The 21,586-nt window shown below is 33.5% G+C and overlaps 1 protein-coding gene across 4 annotated transcripts in view; it reads right to left on the minus strand.

Moving 5' to 3' along the window:
• The window catches only part of LOC118200863 (osteoclast-stimulating factor 1-like), a 129,802-nt gene that overhangs the window by 32,505 nt on the left and 75,711 nt on the right, over nucleotides 1-21,586 (minus strand). For all 4 annotated transcript variants that reach the window (XM_085818489.1, XM_085818487.1, XM_085818486.1 and 1 more), the window contains one exon: nucleotides 18,456-18,575. In XM_085818489.1, coding sequence (XP_085674615.1) covers nucleotides 18,456-18,575 — 120 coding nt within the window. The remainder of the gene's footprint in view (nucleotides 1-18,455; nucleotides 18,576-21,586) is intronic.

Genomic DNA, 21,586 nt, shown 5'->3' on the forward strand with positions numbered 1-21,586 from the left:
TATATTGGCGCCCGAACACTTATCGAACTGAAATGGCCGAAAACTGGATGGAAGCCGCTGGACAACACCAAGAAATGACAACTCAGTTAGAAGGATTTGGATACCTGGTCCAGACTTTGAGAGCGTCAATCAAGCCAAACGTCCATTTCGACGGAAAAAATTCGGTAGCGGTATTTCTCGAAGGTCTAGAAAACCACTTTCAGCTCTACCCTGTGCCTGAAAGACAAAAAGTTGCCATCGCCACATCAGCACTAAGAGGACAGGCCGCGCTATGGTGGAAAAATATAGGTAAATTTTTATTAGGGGAATTTGCAAGCCAGACATATACATTTGAAAATTTCAAAAAATCGTTAGTAAAGGCCTTCCCCATAGTGAAAGATCGTGCACGGCTGGAAGCCGAGCTATATAGTTTCTATCAACGGGATACAGCACAATTGACGGACTTTATTCTACGAAAAATTAAGCTGACGTATATGCTGTATGGGAAGAAACCCGATGCGGAGATTATTGAAATAATCTTACCAAGATTGTTACCCGCTGTTCAAGACTATACTTTGAAATTAGAAACCCAAGCACATTGCAGGAGCTCTTCGAATTGGCGGTGAAGTTTCAAAATCGCAGAATATCGGAAAAAGCCAGATGGGCAACGTATTCTCAAAGTACCCGAAGGAAATCTTCAAATGAGGAAACCAGAAATGGAAATCGCTCTTATGGGGGAAAGAGCTATCAAGCTAACTCATCGAAACTCGAAGGTCAAGACACAAAAAGAAAATTCGAAAATAAACATCCGCGTACCCTGAAGGCACAGATTGAAAGGAAAGCTTTAAACGAGTAGAGGGGCCTGTGAAAGGGAGGGTCCAGACCCCGGAAGTTTTAAAAAAACCCTCAAATAGACATTTAAACACGGTCATCGTAAAAAACTCACGGCTACCAATTATACAAGTCCTGGTTGGCGATGTACCAGTAGAAGCCCTCATCGATACAGGAGCAGAAGGAAATTTTATGAGTGAAAATTTCTTCAAAAAGAATTTTTATAGGGTACGATTATTTAAAACCAAATACGGAAATTATAGCGGCGCAAGGAAAAACATGTCACTGCATCGGGAAATTATCATTAAACTTACAGGTAAAAGAGGAAAGCCTCAAAGTATTAATTTTTATAGTGAAAAATCTGCAAAATCCTCTTATTTTAGGTATGGAGTTTTTAAGGGCCGCGAGGGCCAAATTAAATTTTCAAGACAGTTCCGTGGTACTGGAGATGGACCAGAGGGTGGTGGAACCTGAGGAGACACCGCAAGTGGACCTTAGCCATCTGAATGACCATGAAAGGCAAGCAATACAGCAAGTGGTGAGTAATTTTTCTAACTTGTTTTCAGAAAAACCAGGAAATTGTCAAATAGTCATGCATAAGATTCAATTAAATGCCGAAAAACCTTGTAGGACTAAACCTTATCGGTACGACAAACAAAAAGACGTAATCATCGAAGAACATATTCAGGAGATGTTAAAGAATAAAATAATAACGCCCATATATAGTGAGTACGCGAGTCCAGTCGTACTATGTAGGAAAAAGAACGAGTTTCCTCCTTCGGATAAAAGGGCTTGGAGGTTTGCTATTGATTACAGAAAACTAAATAGTATTACTAAATTTCCAGTTTACCCTTTGCCGGTTATAGACGAGATCATTAGACAGATCAAATCGACAAGATACATGTCTACTTTGGACTTAACGTCTGGCTACTATCAAATAGCTATGAGACCCGAAGACATACATAAAACCGCGTTTATAACAAAATCGGGCACTTATGCATTTTTACGCATGCCCTTTGGGTTGTGTGGGGCCCCATCAACATTCCAGAGAGCTATGGACATTGTTCTAAAGCCTGTCCTAGGAAAATCAACTTTAATTTATCTAGATGATATAATTATAACGAGTAGTACGTTGGAACAACACGTTAATGATCTAGAACAAGTTTTTAAATTATTAAAAGAGACCGGTCTTACAATTAACGCCTCAAAATGCAAGTTCGCAACTAAAGAACTTAAATATCTCGGTTATAAAATTTCGCAAAAGGGTATAGAAACACAAGATTCAAAAATAAAGCTATTAAGAATTTCCCACCGCCCAACACCGCCAAGAAACTTTCATCTTTCCTTGGATTATGTTCTTACTATCGATCTTTCATAAAAGATTTCGCTAATATTGTTGAACCACTCTTAGTAATCAAAAGAAAAAGGGCTAAGTTTACGTGGACAGCGGAAGCTAACACAGCTTTTGAAAGATTAAAAGAAGCGCTTATTAATGCCCCTGTTTTAAAATTCCCTGAGGGGGACGAAAACCTGGAGATTGCAGCAGATGCGTCAGACTATGCGGTGGGTGCGGTTCTTATGCAAAATAACCATCCGCTGGCATTTTTTAGTAAAACGTTGAATCAGACACAAAGGAATTATACAGCTACAGAAAGAGAAACATTAGCCGTATTAATGGCTGTACAAAAATTTCGAGTTTATTTCGGCAAATCGCCAGTAACAGTCTTTTCGGATCATGCGGCTGTTGGTAGACTTTACTCGGGGAAAAATCTAACGCCCAGGTTAATAAGATGGGCTTTAAAACTCCAAGAATATAATATCACAATAAAATATAAACCGGGTAAGGAAAACAATGTAGCTGACGCACTTTCTCGTATAAAACTGGACTATGAAGGAAATGAACTTAAATGCGCTGTGTTGACTTCAAAAATTTTAGATTCTAGAGATACGGTTATTACTGAACTGAAAGCTGATCCTGAATTTGGAAATATCTATGCTTATTTGAAAGACCCCGAAAGCTTTGAGCACACAGATATCGATGCGATAAGAAATAGAGCAAAAAACTATGAAATAATAGATAATTTATTATTCTATACGAAAACAACAAACGAAAATCTTGAGTATAAGCCAGTCATCCCAGCCTCGCTTCGATTTAGCATTCTGAAGGAGTTGCACGAAGAAAAAACAGCGGGCCACCTCAGGGTCAGAAAGACTATAAAAAGGGTACGCGAGGCGGTATATTTCCCGCAATTATACAAAATAGTAACGGCGTATGTCAGGTCCTGCAATCAATGTCAGTTAATAAATGATATTAATTACAGCCCGGCCGGGTACTTAAATAGCATTCGCGCTACATTTCCGAATGAAATTTTAGGCATAGATCTTCTTGGTCCCTTCCCCCAGAGCGAGTTAAATAAAAATCGTTTTCTTTTAGTAATAGTAGATCATTTTTCAAAATGGATAGAAATTGTTCCTCTTAAACGCGCATCAGCCAAAACAGTCGCAGATGCATTCTTACACAGATACATTTTAAAATACGGTGCACCGATAAAAGTCATTAGCGATAACGGAAAACAATTCATCAGTCAAATATTTGAAAACATATGCAATGGACTTGGCATACGCCATATCAAAATGGTTCCGTATAGACCACAGGCTAACATAGCAGAAAGAGTTAATAAAAACATAGTAAAAATAAATCGCAGTTACGTGAGCACACATCACAAGCGCTGGGATGGCTACATAAATGAATTAGCTTATGCTTTAAGAACGGCACATCATGATACTACGGGAAAAACTCCAGCAGAATTATTTTTAGGCAGAAAGTTAATTACGCCTTTAGATAAATTATTCTTTGTGCAACAAAGAGAGCAGGAGTTTAAACAAAAAGATGTGCAAAAGTTGATTGATCAGGCGCTTAAAACCTCGGATACGGCAAGAAATAGGCAGAAACTATATTACGATAGAAAACGCCGGGAAGCAGATTTTAAAGTTGGGGATAAAGTATTGAAGCGGAAATTTTCTTTATCAAGTGCCCCAGACAATTTTATGGCAAAGCTAGCTCCAAAGTTTGAAGGCCCCTATGTAATTCAGGAAATCAAAGGAGTAGTCTTATATCTTAAGAACGAGAGAGGGGAAATCTGTAAAGCAAGTCCCGACCAGGTGAAAAAATACTATAATCCAAACGATTTTGAAATCCTTAAAAGTTTCTTGCAGGACTCAAGTCTAAACGAAATAGAAGGTCCAGAGACTACAACAACTATTTCACCACCCAAGAAACAGAGAACTGAAGAGAGACCTAGCACTTCTACAACCCGGACGTCGGTATCAAAAAGAAAAAATAATTTTCAAACTCCAGCGTTTAAGAAAAACAAAAATACAGATGCACCGGGTAAAGAAACCGTGGTAAAGAGAAAAACACCACCTACAAAGGATAGCAGGAGAAATTACACATCAAGGAGAACGCGCACACGGCCACAGAGTCAGGTGCCAGCAAGGCCGCCGTTCCGGAAACTGAAACGCCAACAGGAGGCACAAAAATACGAGGAACAGAAGAAATTCAAGAAGGACTCCAGATTGGAGGACGTCAAGACCAGCCGTCCCAGGGAGAAACGGAAAGGCCAACAACCAGACGATTACTCCGTCAAGAGGCCAGCATGTAGAGGACGCAAAAGAAAAAGCAACGTGGACGACACTCGGAGGGCAGTAAGGAGAAGATTAACATCCATGAAACCTCTAACTTGGGACCAATTCTGCCAAAAACGAATGACGGAGTTTCAAGCAGCGAAAACTCAAAGATAAGTTAAAACTTTCTATAATTTTTTTTTTTTTCTCTTTTGTTCCGAAATGTTATGCATAAGTACGAAGTTCTATGTTTTGACGAAAGTCAATATGTCTCGGTTGAGACTTAGTTTTGTTTTACTTTATTTAGCTAAGGCAAAAGTATTATTTTCTTTAAGTGTAAAAGCTAAAAACAAGCATTTTCTGTTGGTCGAAAGACTAATTCTGTTATGTTAAAGCCAAAATTTGGCCGAAGATAAAAATAACTTCGTATTCTTGTATTAATAAGAATTTTAGTTTCAGTGCCGCCAGCTTGGCGAAGAATGAGTAAAGTAAAAATTTATTTTCTCTTATTCATTTTATGGTAAATTGTAAAAATCATATGTATTAAAATTTTGTAAATGTACGTAAATACTTGAATGTTATATAAAAGTAGAATTTAGTCTAGAAGCATAAAATTGTAGATGCTAAAAGTGAATGCTTAAAAGCAATGAAGTCAAAATTTAAGTAGTAAATTGTAGATAAAGTCATGCTTTAGAGCGAAAGCCTGCATGTTTAAAGATGAATGAGGGGGAAGTTAGAATGAATGTGTTTTGTAGGGTTCTCCACCTACATTTGAATTTTTAAGAATATAAAAGTAGCTCATTGAGTTGTAGAATGTCGAGTAAGGTGTGTCTATTTGGTCGTTGAATTCTAACAAATCATGGTGGTTAGGGGAAGTGTTATAAGACTAAAACACGAATATTCCCGTTTGACACCACACACGGTGGAGAGCCAGGGTAAAGTTAAATTAATGCTTGAAAAATTGAATGAATGTGAAGTAAGCAATAACTAAGAAAAACGAATCGTTTAAAAACAAAAATTTATTGTGTCAAGAAAGTGTAAATTATAATGTATTTAGAAAGATACTGATACTTATTCCTTCCAGATGCTGGAGGGAAAGACCAAGATTGATTGATGAAGTCCAGGAAAAGTTGCTGTAAGAAGAAAGTTATAACGAGCAACAGAATTTTAGTATATAATTGTTACATAAGATTTTTTTGTGTAAACGAGGTTCTCGCCAGTTAGTTCAGAATTAGAGAAACTTACAACAGGTCGTTTGTAGGACCTGCTTCCAAGTTTTCCAAATTCTGGCAGCGGCAAATGTAGGGTTTATATTTATTTTAGCTAACATTTACTTTAAGTTTAAACTATCTTTCCTGTCAAGCCTTACTTTCCCCTGGAACTGCCAATGCCAGAATATGTAAATTTTAATAGAACGCGCAAGGATTCAAATTATCAGTGGAAGTATTATGATTTAAATAGGAAGGAAACAAGTTCGGTGTGTGATATTCTTACTTAGCGAGCGCGGAGATAGTTAGCGAGAATTTGAAGGACCCCGTGTTTCGGCCTATGTGCTTGGCGGGAAGTAGTGGTAATCGTTCCAGTGAGCTTCAAGTCTGCTGAATTAGCAGCGGTATTGTAAAACGCGGTGAGTTAGTTATTTTAGAGAGCCTCGTAGTTAGAATCTTGTCTTTACTTTCTTTTCAGGTTATTATTTTTATTTGACTGCCAAGTTGGCACAGTCTGTGAGCGTCAAGAGCACGCAATTGTAATTTATTACGTTGAATAAAAAGGGACTTAAACCCTTCACAAGGCTCTATCTTTTATACAAGTTTTCACAGTCACCTCTTGGTTGCGTGCAAGTTGGAGGCGCGCAACGTTATAAAGCTAATAGCAGATCATCATGTAGCTAATAACTGCATGAAAGACGTTTTACTTGTGCTAATAAGTGAATACAAGCCACACAAGATTTATAACACAGATGAAACTGGATTGTGTTACAGAACATTAATGGAACACACATTTATGCTTAAAAGTGAAACAGCAACTGGTTTAAGAAACTCAAGAAATAAGTTATTGCATTATTAGTGTGTTTTATAGATGCAACAATTAAAAAGAAGACACTGGTTGTCAACAAAAGCAAAAAACCTCGGTTGAAAGCTGCCGACTTTACTTGCAATAGCAGCAAGAACTCATGAATAACAAACAGTATAGGGCAGGGGTACTCAACAGGGGATATTTCATAGTTTCAGGAGAGGGGAATGCAATCAACCTTTTATTTGGCTGTTCAGTATTTAGCATTAGTTTATGAATATAAAAAGACTACTTTTATTTTGGTATTTATCAAAACTTTTTGTTGGTTAATTAATAAAACATATTAAAAAAATATCCTAAATCTAAATAAATGAATATGTATTTTTCAAGTTTTGGAAAGGAAGGGGAATGAACTTCTAACAGTATGAAAAAGGATGCGTGGAGCAAAAAAGGTTGAGAACCTCTGGTTTGTGGTATTCTTTAAGTCCCTAAAAACTTTAGCCTGTTACTGTGAGCACTCTGCAAAAAGGAATGCTGTACATTTTTGTGGTGTTATTACATGTATTTTTTTTTTCTTTACCAACAATATGCTTTTGTTTAATACACACATAATGTTAGAATTTGGGAGTCTGAAAATCTTCATGTCACATGGGTTTTGAAACGAGACAGCCAGGAAGTGAATGTTTAGTAGGATGCTGCATAATAAGATATTAGGACCATTTTTGTTCAGTGAACAAACAATAACAGCCAGAGTTTTTCTCGATATATTAATTAAATATGACTACCATTGGAGGACAGTCAACTAGAGGTCAGTTTATTATGTGGGAGCTCTCTAACTTATGTCACTTGCAACAAAAGATTTGAAAAAAAGTGAAAAGTGTACCCCATACTGAAAAGTGTGATCAGTACCAAATGTATACATAGTTTCATTCCCAAACAACAAGCTGTTCTATAGAAGCTGTCAAGCAACTTCTGTAGAATACTGTATTTTTTTAATTACTATTATTTTCTTTTGAAATGGAAAAATGAAATTAAAAAATAGCTCTGCTAATTAGATAACTGTGCAGCACATACTTCTGATATCTTTATGAAATATTAGTGTCTCTATTTTGCAAATAGAAATTCTAACTTTTAACCTTTAAATTTAGGGTATATAAAAGCTTTGAAATGTCATTATTGAAACAGTACTTAATAAATGATGAGCAGAATTAAATTTTGTGAAAATAAAAGCAGTTCGAAGGAGATAAGTAAGTTGACTCTACTATATCTCTGCTACAGACCATGCATATTCTAGGCAATGCAGGATGTTAATTTCTTAAAATCAGTTAAATGTTTTTAAAATGTGGCTAGAACATCACAAAGGAAATGGAAGTTATAGCAAATATTTTAGACATCAGTGTGTGAAGTTATGGAGATTCAATTTTAGAATATGTGTCAATTCACAACAATATTGAGACAATACGTATAAAAACGGACTATGTTATAGTGTGTCTATGTTAAAAGAAAAGGAAAACAGACTGTGAAAGTGATACAGGAAAAAGCTATGACATGCCATAAAAAACTCTTGAACTGAAAAGTGCTGAACAAAAAAACTATCAGCAATTTTACAAAATTGAAAATATAATAGTAAACTGTTGTTGAACAATACGAAAACAAATACAGATAGAGCAGTATTTTGTAAAACATAAAATTTCATCAAGAACATAATTGTAAAAATATGTTCACAAAAATTTTAAAATTGCATAAATAACTTTCGCATTTATTTTTGATTATTATTCTAGAATTAATTAATCAATTAGTTGGTTCTTATTATTTTACTTAAAAAATTAAAACTGATATCATTGTTTGTAATGCATGAATTGTTGTTTAAATTCAAATACGTCTGTAGTAAAATCGATTTCAATAAGCAGCCGGTACTGCATATTTAAAACAACTTTATTCATTAATTATTAGTAATTCTGCATTAATCACCAATTTTAGATAAATTTAATTTCACTTTTAAAGATATCAAGGTAATTAATAATTATATCAACCATTTTGTATAATACATAATATAAGTAATAACACTAGAAGTTAAATCTGAATTGAAGGAAAAAAAAGGAATTTTTTGTTTAACAATTTCCTGGTGCCTTAGGGGATCTGGGAATTTAATTTACACATAAGATGATATTCCTTTTCAAGACTTTATTTCTACCTACATTTACATTTTATTCTTCGAAAACAGCTTTTTAAAGGACAACACTACTACCGTAGAAGGGCAGTCAACTAGACTACAATAACACATACTAATTAGAATAATATGAAAATAAAAATGAGGATGAAATAACCTAAAAAATATCATACATGCTTGTGTAATGTTTCATACTTAAATGCCTATAACTTGATTTTCAGGAAAGAATATTTTTCTTAATTCTAAGTTAAGCTGTCCAAAAAATGCGTTTTGTGTGTATGCATTTAAAAATACCTGTTAAAAAAATCTGATGTGAACATCAAATGACTTCCTTGTATGGCCTATTAAATTATACAAATTGTTTGCTGCATTTTGTTTTAAACTTATTTCCTGGAATTTCAAATAGAGATATATTTCTCATTATTTAATTCAGTTCTCACTTAGTGGCAAGGCAAAAATTGATAAAATCTCAAAATGGCTTCATTGAAAATTGAAAAATATAGAAAAGCATAAAACAAGTTTCTATGCAAAAACAAGCAATTCGGCCAACAGGCAAGAAGGCAGATTTTTCAGTGCACAAAACTCAAAGTTTATTTTTTATTCCACTTGGTAAAAAGGCACTGAAGGTGCAGAAACTGAATTCACTATTCTGCTGTTTCAAGTGTAAACAAATATGGTTGATAAGTTAGGCTGAGCCTCATTATACTCTTTCGCATCAAGAGAGGACCAAATCTGTTTTCCGCAAACATTGAAAAAGCCCGTGTGTACGAATTTCTCTTGGAATGGTTTTCCTTACCCCATGACAAGTTGAATGCTACGGCACCAACAATAATCTATTTGAGTAAAGCGACAACTTCTTTCTTGGATGCTTTCACCACTGAGAGAAGTTTCCCCTTGGGACAGGACTGCAACTTGAGGCATCAACAGCTAAAAATTGACAGTAAACAAACAACAACAACAAAAAAGTGCATTTAAATAACAGAAATATTTTTAGTCGCTTTAAAAGAATGATTGGCATGTCACTTAACTCCTGAAAGCAATGAGCAATGCACTAACATTTTTGGGGAAAGCACTAGTTAGAAAATGATTCAGCCATTCAGGCAACCTGCCATGTCTGGATGGTTGAGCGTTTTGGGTGGCTTCGATGTGAACGAGTTAAACAACTTTTGCATACAGTACCGAACTGAGTATTACAGTGGGTATATACTTACTTTTGGTGTGGCCGATTGCAACCAAAAAAGGAGGTGCACAACAACATGTTATACAGGGTTCGTACACATTTCTGCACACGGAAATTAAGTACTTTTAAGGACCATTAATAAAAAAGAATTAAGGACCTATGAACAAATGAGAAATGAATAAATTCAAGTAAAAATATTATCCATGCATGAATTTCACTTTTGTAATACCATCCTAAAAATGAAATAGATCCCTAAGTAGTATGCATTATTACTAAGCATGAATTAATTAACATAATTATTAATAAGTTTGAGAAAAAAATAAACTTTATGCAATTTATCAAGTAGCATTAAATATTTTACACTTACAATAGTTGACATATTTGAAAGAATAGTTGGACATATTTGAAAGAAGATAAGTGAGATTTACGTTTTACTAACAGTTAGCTTTATGTTGATTTTTTTTAATGTCTCATTTTGTCACTTACTTGGTCAGAGGTTTAGAAATAGCCGGTAGATTTTATATCAAACGGCATAGGTTAAAATACACAGTAAGATCATAATCAGCATGATTCATAACAAAAGATTGAATGTTGTTACCACTGCTGCTTGTCTAGAAAGTAACCTGCTGATTAGAACAAACCTGAAAGGCCTGTAGAACAAAGCTGTAGGCACGGTTGGCAAGTGTTGAAAGTTAGTCAGGCTCTGTCTGATGCAGTTAGTGTCATAGCTTCGTGTAGAGTTCCAGGGATTGTAACCCAGTTGATATACTTTAAGGTTCCAATAAGCCATTTCCCTCATGCAAGCAGAACTGTGGGCTTTTGGGGAAATCCTAATTGTGAAGGGGATCAATAAATTACCTTAAATTTGTGCTGGTCTTCTGACTCTTTTTTTCAATAATCAAGAAATCTCGTCAATTATGCCAGCAAAGAGACAAAAAAAATATCCTTTCAAATTTGCATATTAATGGCAATCAAAAGGCTGTCCCTTGAAATGAGCCAGAATTTGACAAATTACAGTAAATGAAAAGAAAAATATTCAGACTTCAATCGATTGATGAAAAAATGGTAAAATTCAAAGGAAGGTTCACAATGAAGCAATATATGCCAGGGAAGCCTGTAAAAAGAGTTTATAGATTTGGGCTAAATCAAACGCATCAATTGGTTACCTATATCAGTCTGAAGTTTACACTGCGAAAAAGACTTGAACTTAGGTTGAGAGTAGCTCACAGCCTAATTGGAGGCTTCTCTAGTAAAAAACGAAAACTGTAATCAAACTGGGTATCAGCGAAAAAGGAAAATGCTATTCCAAGGGGAAATCCGAACAACTAATGTTAGAACACACATGCCAAAGAAGAAAGTTACAGAAGGTGCAAATATTGCAGCACAAAAGTAAATCAGAAACGTACCAAGGTGTTATGTTCAACATGTCATGTACCCTTCTGTGCTGCTTCATGTTATAAATAAAAATTAAAATTAAAATCAGTAGAAGTAGTGCATTTGGTTATATTTATATCTGTAATCAATTTTATATTATATGTATATTTAAATAATCAAGAATAAATAGTTTTCATCAAAAATATATGTTTAAAATGATATTTTTGTAATTATGATTTTTTTCTTTTGCACAACTCAGTAAAATGCCTTTACTTATACCTGGCGGTGGTAAATATATTACCACCCCTATTATGAACAACAACAACAGAATTCCAAAAATAGTATTTTTGGTCATAAACGAGCTACCTTTCCCTAATAGTTGCATAAAATATGAATTTTGAAAAAAAAAAATGGCCTGGGCCCGGTAAAGGGTTAAAGCACCAGAGGTAATAAACTGTTTTGCATTATTCTAAGTTTCACTAGGTGCAAAGAATAAGTTTTAACTGAAATCTTCCATTTTTGTATTTTAGCTTGTGACCAAAGTGAGTATTAATGAAAGGCAATAACTCGCTTTAATATGTAAAGATAATTTTTAAGGGTAAGCAGTTAGTTATAAATAATTAAATTAGGTAGTTTGATAACCTTAGTCATTATGTCAACCTTAGTCTAATAACATTTCACAGTTTAAAATACATGTAATTTATGACATTAGGATAATTACACATTAAAAGCTTTATGTTTTGTAACAACAACATTCAAAAAAATATTTATCCATCATTTTAATTTGAAGTCTCTCCAAACATTTTGGCTACTTTATATCGATTTCTTTCTGTTTAAGCAACTTTTCTAACAATTAAAGATTTGTCTTAATATGCAAGCCAACGCTCGCGCTAGTTTTTACGTGCTTTATGCCCTAACTTGTCAACCTCTCCACAATGTACCTATGAGGGTTTACTTGATCTGGAAAAAGTTACATAGCCCAAAACCCCCGACGGACAAGAAGCATATTATCATTATGTCTGAAAGTATTTACAATATCAGACAAAGGTTTAAATAAGTTTCTTATTTAAAAAGAACTTCAAACATAAAGGCATTTTCTGATGCTAACAAAATCAATTACAGCTCACATTCACGTATTTAAACAACAACAGTCTAATTCACACTAAAAATGTGGACTAGTGATCAAAGATTATACAATTTAATTTGGTTCAGTAACTCTATCATATGAGGAAATACAAGTGGGAAATTATAGTAAAGTCTCAAATCATAAACAATTGGATTAATATTGGATAACAATTGGATTAATATTGGATACACAATTGGTTTAATAAACATATTAGATGAATCTTTTAAATTGTAAGTTTTCAATTTCTTTATTAATAAAAAAAATCCCTTTCTATAATACCTGCCCATGTGATAAGATTAGAAGCATTTTTTATATTTTCCATGCTTGTGTCTAGTAAAAAGTAGAGAAAATAAAGGGAAGATAAACATGTTAAGATTCCAGCATCAGAAGTAAAACATTCAAATATTATGTTGTCATATAGTTCTCCAAAAAGTAAGAAATTCATTGTAAACTTTCTGTAAAATACATCCATTACATGTTGATACCATGGAGACATTTTTCCTTTTGTCACATATTTCTCAAATCTTCTAGAATCATGGGTCTATAAATCTTGCCTTCAAATCCTTCTAAACTTTCCAAGCTGCAATGTCTAAAATCCTAAAGAAAAATTATCCCTACCAATTTTGTAACAGCAAAAAGCCAGAAATAATTTGGAAAAAAAGAAAGGGGAAGGAAAAAGTGTAAAATTAATTTTATAGAGAAAACTGATGCATATTATGAGAAAATTACATGGGAAAAATGCTTATTATGGAAAAATTAAAAAGAAGACATTTTTAATTAATTAGATAGCTAATTTTGCTTTTGCTAAGAGCTGTTTCGTAAATTGTGCTTTAGGCTGCATTCAGACGGCAGAGTAAAGGGCATAGAGGCATAGTCATAAGGGCATAAAATACAGGAGTTCCATTCACACCTGCGAGAACGGGGTGTAAGTCGTGGACAATGAGGGAAGCTAAATTTGCGCATGCGTTGGATGTGTCTACAACTTTCCCACGCTGTTCTCCTGCTCGATTGATTCCCCCGCGTTCTCTCTGCTTGTTTCGTGATTGCGAAATCTTCTGTAGAATGCCGCTTCGTTCTGATTGGTCAGCACTTATCCCAAACTCTGCATAAAGTTAAAAATTTTGAACCCTAAACCAGATTTGGTGACGTAACACAGACTGGTTGCTTTGGCAATGGAGCTTGGCTTTAACCACTTATGCCCTTTACGCCCTCGTCTGAACACAGCTTTATAGCATTACACCTTATTTATTTTTCAAATTCAAAATATTATATAATAAGTTGTCAAAATGAAACTTTATAATATGACAGCAAAAAATAATAATGTTTTATTTTAATGTTAATTTTTTAAATATAATTTCAATATTACCATTATTTTAATGAAATTTATCAATGTTACAACCAGGGTTCGTACACATTTCTGCACACGGAAATTAATTATTTTTAACAATTACGGACCTATAAGCAAATGGGAACTGAATAAATACAATAAAAAATATTATTTATGCCTGAAATTCACTTTTGTAATACCATTCTAAAAATAAAATATATCCTTAAGTAGTAAGCATTATTACTAAACATGAATTAATTAACATAGTTATTAATAAGTTTGAGAATAAAATAAACTTTATGAAATCTATCAAGTAGCATTAAATATTTTGTACTTTCCCGTTTTGCTGGCGCAATCTTGCCAAGCAGACTTTATTGGCGACAACACACAGTATACACATAAAAAATGTTAACAAATATTAGTTCTAAGAAATTTTTATTTTGAAGGTATAAACATTTTAATATCGCTTAAAGTTTTGTAAAAAGACAATAAATTTATAAAAAGGCATTAATTTAAGAATTTACAATGCTTTCATGGTACATCCCGATTCGCAATTTCTTATCACGTGACCCCAAGTGATCTCATCTCACGTAAACTACGCTACAAAAATCTAATTCTCTCAGTAATTATCTACATTAATTTCAAGTTAAATCTTAATTTGGAATACAAGTTTAAATGCAAGAATTATTTCAATTCGTACAAATAGCTTACTCTGAAATTATGTAAAACCGCAGTGCTTTACTTCAATAGTTCATTCTCATTAGAATTAATGAATTGAACCCTTGACTTTGCCTTTTCTATATTTTCGCCTTCGGGTGAGTGGTGTGATTGTATCCTAAATGATTTGATTACCGCGAATGGCCTTAGGGTATAAAATTAAACGTCTGGGTAAAAATTCTATGTAATTGTATACCAGTATTGAAAGAAAAAATCAATCTGATAAGAAATGGCTGCGACTTGTTTTGAAAATGAGGCGTAAAAGATTACCAGCGAGGATATTTTGTTTGGTATTGGTTGTACGATTTTTAGCGAATTTATCACTTGCACCGGCAAAATGGAAAAGTACCAATATTTTACACTTATAATAATTGAACATATTTGAAAGAAGATAACTGACATTTACATTTTACTAACAGTTAGCTTTATGTTGACTTTTTAATGTCTCATTTTGTCACATACTTGGTCAGTCTAGAGGTTTAGTAAATAGCAGGAAGATTTTATATCAACTGGCATAGGTTAAAATGAGAAGTAAGATCATAATCAACATGATTCATAAAAAAGACTGAATGTTGTCACCGCTGCTGCTTGTCTAGAGAGAGACTAGCTGATTACAATAAACCTGAAAGGCCTGATGTAGGTACGGTTGGCAAGTGTAACTTGTCAACCTCTCCACAATGTACCTTATGAGGGTTTACTTGATCTGGTAAGCGTTGTTCCCACTGGGGTTTATTTGAGCTAATGGAGACAATAGATGTAGCCGGCTCATATCCAAAACCAGTTTTTTCTCATAGGGTAGCAAGTTGAAAAATCTGAAATGTAGGCATAGCGGAGCTAGTCAACGCAGTGAACTGACTCCGTTAGCTCAGCTAAACCCCAGTGGGAACCGCCCTGTAAAGTTAAATAGTCCAAAACCCCTGACAGACATGAAGCAAATTATCGCTATAGCTGAAAGTAATTACAATATCAGCCAAAGGTTTAAATAAGCCTCTTTTTTGAAAAGAATTTAGAACATAAAGGTATATTCTGATGCTAACAAAATCAATTAAAGCTCATTGTGACGTAATTAAACAAGAACTGTCTAATTCAAACTAAAAATGTGGACTAGTGGTCAAAGATTACACAATTTAATTTTAATTTAGTCTGGCTCAGTAACTCTGTCATACAAAGAAACAAATGGGAAATTATAGTAAAAGCTAAAATAAAAATAATAAAAAAATTGGGTAGATTACATAACTGCACATATCTTTGAAAAATAATTTTCTTTATGAATTCAGTTTCTTTCTTCAAAATATTTCCTTTCCATTTTAGAATTTTTGGATTTAATTAAAGATTTCTGTTATTCTAAAAAAACACTAAATGCATTTAGAATGTATAAAAAAAAGTGGCTAATTTTATTTCTTTAGAAATATGAACATTCAGAAAAAATATGAAATATATATAATAAAGAGCAGGTTTCAGAGCTGATGTGGCAGGAGTTTTAGAATTTAGTGACACACTGAACAACAAAACCTAGAAGTGGCAAAACTTTTAGAATTTAGAATCAACAGAGACTGCATCAGGTGAGAAAATGCCTAATGGCAGATCTGTGTATGATGCATTAAGACATATTAGATAAATTTTTAAATTGTAAGTTTTCAGTTTCTTTATTAATAAAAAAATTCCTTTCTATAATGCCTGTCCACGTGATGAGATTAGAAGCATTTTTGATACTTATCATGCTTGTGTCCACTGAAAAATAGAGAAAATAAAGGGAAGATAGAAAGTGATGTCTAGTGAAAAGTAGAGAAATAAAGGGATGTTAAGAAAAAGATTCTAGTATCAGGAGTAAAACATTCAAATATTATGTTTTCATTGTTCTTCTAGACTTCTCCAAAAAGTAAGAAATTCATTGCAAACTTTCTGTTAAATATATTCATATGTGTTGATACCATGGAGATATTTTTCGTTTTGTCACATAGTTCTCGAACATTCTACAGTCGTGTGTCTATAAATCTTACCTTCAAATCCTTCTAAACTGTCCAAGCTGCAATGTCTAAAACCCTAAAAAAAATTATACCTACCAATTCTGTAACAGCAAAAAGCCAAAAATATTTAGGGAAAAAGTTTAAAATTAATTTGATAGAGAACTGATGCATATTCTGATAATTTATAATATTCTTAGACAATTACAAGGGAAAAACTCTTACTATGAAAAAATTAAAAAGAAGACATTTTAAAGTAACTACATAGCTAAATTTGCATTTGCTAAGCGCTCTTTTGTAAATTGTACTTTATGGCATTATACCACATTTATTTTTTTAATTCAAAATATTGTATAATAAATTGCCAAATTGAAACTTTATAATATGACAGCGAAAAATAAAAATGTTTTATTTTAATGTTATTTTTTAAATATAATTTCAATACATTACCATTATTTTAATGAAATTTATCAATGCTACGAGGTTATAAAAAAATCGTCGAAAAATCCTCAGATTTCAGAATTAAAAATTTTCTATACAAACTGATCTTAAAATCGCCAAATTTAGAACCGTTTAATAAAAGAATTCACATCCCCAAAAGTGAAAAGTTATTTAAGAGCTCTTTATCAGAAAAAGTGAATTTTGAAATGCTTATGTTTCACTTCTTACTTAGAAACTCAAGTATTCTATCATTTATATTAGAAACAGAAACAAATTATATCCCATTCAAGAGATAACCATATATGCCAGTGAATCGCCAAAAATATTCCTCCAAAATGCTAATTCACACTCAAAATGGCAACTGTGAAAAGAGACAGAAATTTCAGATGATTAAAATTAAGGACCTCCTGTTGATTTTGGCCAAAATTAAGGACTTTTAAGGACCAAAACTTGATTCCAAAAAATCTAAGGACTTTTAAGAACTCTTAAGGACCGTACGAACCCTGTACGATGTTTTAAAAGAAATCGTCGAAAAATTCTCAGAATTAAAAATTTCTATAGAAACTGATCTTACAATCGCCAAAATGTTGATAAGTTGCCAAATTTAAAACCGTTTAATAAAAGAATTCACATCCCCAAAGCGAAAAGTTGTTTAAGAGCATTTTATTAGAAAAAATTAATTCGAAATGCTTATGTTTCACTTCTTGCTTAGAGACTCGAGTAGCCCATCATTCACATTAGAAATAGAAACAAATTATATACACCATGAACCCATTCAAAAGATAGCCATATATGTCAGTGAATTGTCAAATATATTCTTCCAAAATGTTAATTCACACTCAAAATGGCAGTCATAAAAACAGACAAAAATTTCAGATGATTTAAATTAAGGACTCTACCGATTTTGGCCAAAATTAAGGACTTTTAAGGACCAAAAATAGATTCCAAAAAATCTAAGGACCATACAAACCCTGTTATAGCAGTCCTATATACAAAATTTCAATGTTCTGAGGCTACTCATTTTCGAGTACTGCGAGATATATACGAACATATGTCACAAAAAAATCTCTTTTGAATCCATTTTAAATACATTTTGCAATCTGTTTTGGGGAAAAGAGTCCTTTATTCTGTCCTTATGTACAGATGTCAAGCAAAAACATCATTAAATTACAATTGATGGCGGTCAAAATGGATATTTTCATTGAAATATACACGAAATTTTTCACGATTACAATATTTCCTTTACTTCGTACAAGGAAGTAAAAACATATCTAAAATGCATTAACCATTAAAAAATTAACCATGCTATCTGGAAATTTGTATTGAAATTTTTCAATAAAAAGAAGACATATTATATTAGTATAGACAATTTTAGTTTCATAATTTGTTGAAATCAATAATAGAGTATTGCACAGCTTTTGGAATACTTGTGTTCATTTTACTTATACTGTTACTGAAACAGAAATTGAAGTAAAAAAATTATCTTTCCCTTTCTAAAGTTTATGTATGAAACATCTCCTGGAATAATTTCCTGTGGCATTTCACTTCCACAGATGGTGATGGTTAGCAGAAGCTGAATTATTTATATGCTTTTGAGATTAACCTCAAATCCTTGATATAAAGCACAGATAACTATGACTGAAACATCTTTGCAGAATAGGAGTATCAGACAGGAAAATTTTACATTGAAATTAAAAAATTCTATTAACCTGAACATTGATTTCAACATTTGCTATTTTTAACAACTCTTTCACACAATCTTCATTCCCAGCATGGGCAGCCCAATGTAAAGCGGTACATCCAGCCTTATCCAACCCATTCACAGAAACCTGGAAGCAGAAATAATTATAATTGCTTTATTACAAAAATGGTTTTTAAAGTTTATAGTTCAAATGCAATATAGCAGATATTTTTTATTTTTAAATATATCTAGTGAGCTATGCTGTGAAAAGCATTTTCACAAATATAAAGCTAATTCAATTTACTATTAGTGAAATGTATAATTCTTCACATTCTTTAAAAATGCATGGCTATATTAAATTAATCTACGTAGGTAAATAAGTTTCCCCTGTCGACTGTGGTCAGAGTTGTGTGAAAAATAAGTTCTCCCTTTCGACTGTGGTCAGAGTTGTGTATGAAAGTCAAAAAAATAGAATGAGACATTAAAGGTATGACATAACTTTATTTTTCCACTTAGGTACCAAATACATTGAGACATTTGTCATATCGCTTGAAAAGCTTCAAAAAGCCCTCCAAGAAAAAATCAGGGCTTTGCACATGGAAGAAGCGTTGAACGGCTATGGGCGAAAGGCGGTAGGTATGGAGAGAAGGTGCGTTTTGAATTCGTGGTCAAAGGAGGAAGTGAGAGCGGTTATCCGCTATGAATGGGCACATGGAGTATCCTGAACAAATTCATAACCGCCTCGTGGAAGTCTATGGGCCAGGTGTGATGTCGAAGCAAATGGTGCGGAGATGGTGTCACACATTCAGTGATGGATGTCAGCAAGTGGAGGACATACCGAGAGCTGGACGGATGCACACGGCCACTACAGATGCAAATGTCAGGAAGGTGGATGACATGATTAGAGCAAACCGGCATATCACCATCGATGAAGTAGTGGAAGAACTTGGAATCTCACATGAGCGAGCTCAAAACATCATCCACGACATTCTTCGATACAAAAAAGTGTCAGCACGATGGGTGCCCCGACACACAAAGAACAACGCATGGGGGTCAGCCTGGAACACCTCATGTGTTACCATGAAGATTGCATTGACTTTCTGTTTTGGATTGTGATGGGGGATGAAACATGGATCCACCATTTCACCCCAGAATCGAAGGCCGCATCTATGGAGTGGAAACATCCGTCATCACCTGCCCGAAAGAAGTTCAAGACAACTCATTCTGCAGGTAAAGTGCTCCTCACAGTTTTCTGAGACGCCCAAGGAGTTTTGTTGCTGGACTTTTTGGAGGTTGGAACCATCAATGCTACGCGCTACTGTGACACCCTGTCGAAATTGAAAGAGGCGATTCGGAAAAAGCGGCCTGGCCTTCTCACATCTGGCGTTCTGCTGTTGCATGACAATGCCAGACCACATTCAGCGACGGCAATGCAAAACCATATTGCAACTCTTGGTTGGGAGCGCCTACACCATCTGCCATACAGTCCTGATCTCGCACCAAGCAACTTCCATCTGTTTCCGGCTTTGAAGAAAAATCTCGGGGGAAGGCGCTTTGGAAGCAATACTGAAGTGAAACAAGCCGTTCAACACTTCTTCCATATGCAAAGCCCTGATTTTTTCCTGGAGGGCTTTTTGAAGCTTATCAAGCGATATGACAAATGTCTCAATGTACTTGGTACCTATGTGGAAAAATAAAGGTATGTCATATCTTTAATGTCTCATTCTATTTTTTGACTTTCATACACTTCATTTCTCATTCTATTTTTTGATTTTCTGACCACAGTCGACAGGGAGAACTTATTTTTCAACTTACCCTCGTAATTAAATATAAAAACAAACTTAGGTTAAGTTGAAAATTGCATATTTCTAATTGCTAATTTATCAAAATGTATTCAAAGGTATAAAATCTGGAATAGAAAGTTATTGATCCTGAAGAAAAGACCGTCATGAAAAAATTTCAAATGATTTTAATAATTTGCATTATAACTTAATTTGAAATAAACTGATAATAACTGATGGGATCAACAAACTTCATATTAAAAAAATACTCCCAGAATAATCAAAATATTAAAAATTTGGGCCTGTATAAATGTTGTTGTCTGTATAAATATGGTTTATAATGTTATATTCTACATGTATGATCATATTGATTTTGTATGATCATACATGTAGAATATAACATTATAAACCATATTTATACAGACATCCAACATTTTCAGGTCATAGCAGATAAGAACTGCAACTATCTAAAAGCACTAACTTGTTTATGTTTGTTAATTAAATCACATATTTAGAGTGTTCACACAATAAGGACAACTATTTAGTTTTTAAACTGCTTGTTCTTGATTACAGGAGTTTAAACTTTTGTGAAACATTGGCTATTTCACATATTTATAACTTTTAATTTGATACCAGTCATTTATTTCTCTAATTTAATTGACATGTCAGTTAACTGAAAAACATGTACCTATTTATAAGATCAAAAAAGTTTATTGTTTAAAATAAATGTACCCCCAATTTAGTAAATTTTGTTAAATACTTGAAATAAACTTCATTTGAAGGATTTTGCATTTTTCTGTTCGATAGCACAAATAATGAAATTCTGGATTAATTGGTTTGTTCATTAAGCAACAACTTATGCAGAATATGCTAAAAAAATTTTTAAATATTTAATATAAAATTATAAATTGAAATTCATGTGCATGTGGGGGAGGATTCACACGGGCTATGTTTGAACAGTCTGCATGTCAGATTTTAGAGCTGTGGCTGCATCCGTCTCTGCGCTATGCAATACACACAAAAACTGGGTTAGAATAGATTAAAGGGTATTATCTTGTATTATCACAAAGTTGTTGTTTCATTTGTCACCAAGTTGTTATTTCATTTATGGTAAACTGAGTAGCTGAATGTTATGGAAACCCTATTATGACTTAATCGGTTTCGTGATTGTGGTAAACTTTGAATGATGGGAAAAGATTTGTAAGGGCTTATTGTGTATGTTGGTTAGGAAGTACATTGCTTGTTTTGTGGTTTAGACGGTAAAATGGCTGAATGTGGTAAGATTAATTTGAAGTTTCTGTACGATTTGGAAAGAAAGGGAAAAAAGCCTTAATTGACTGGTGCATAAATGAAGGTTTACTTAGTAGCCATTATAAGT

This window comes from Stegodyphus dumicola, chromosome 6 (genome assembly GCF_044657685.1).
Source record: "Stegodyphus dumicola isolate Sdum_Otavi_A_Nest chromosome 6, ASM4465768v1".
Taxonomy (NCBI): Eukaryota; Metazoa; Arthropoda; class Arachnida; order Araneae; family Eresidae; genus Stegodyphus; species Stegodyphus dumicola.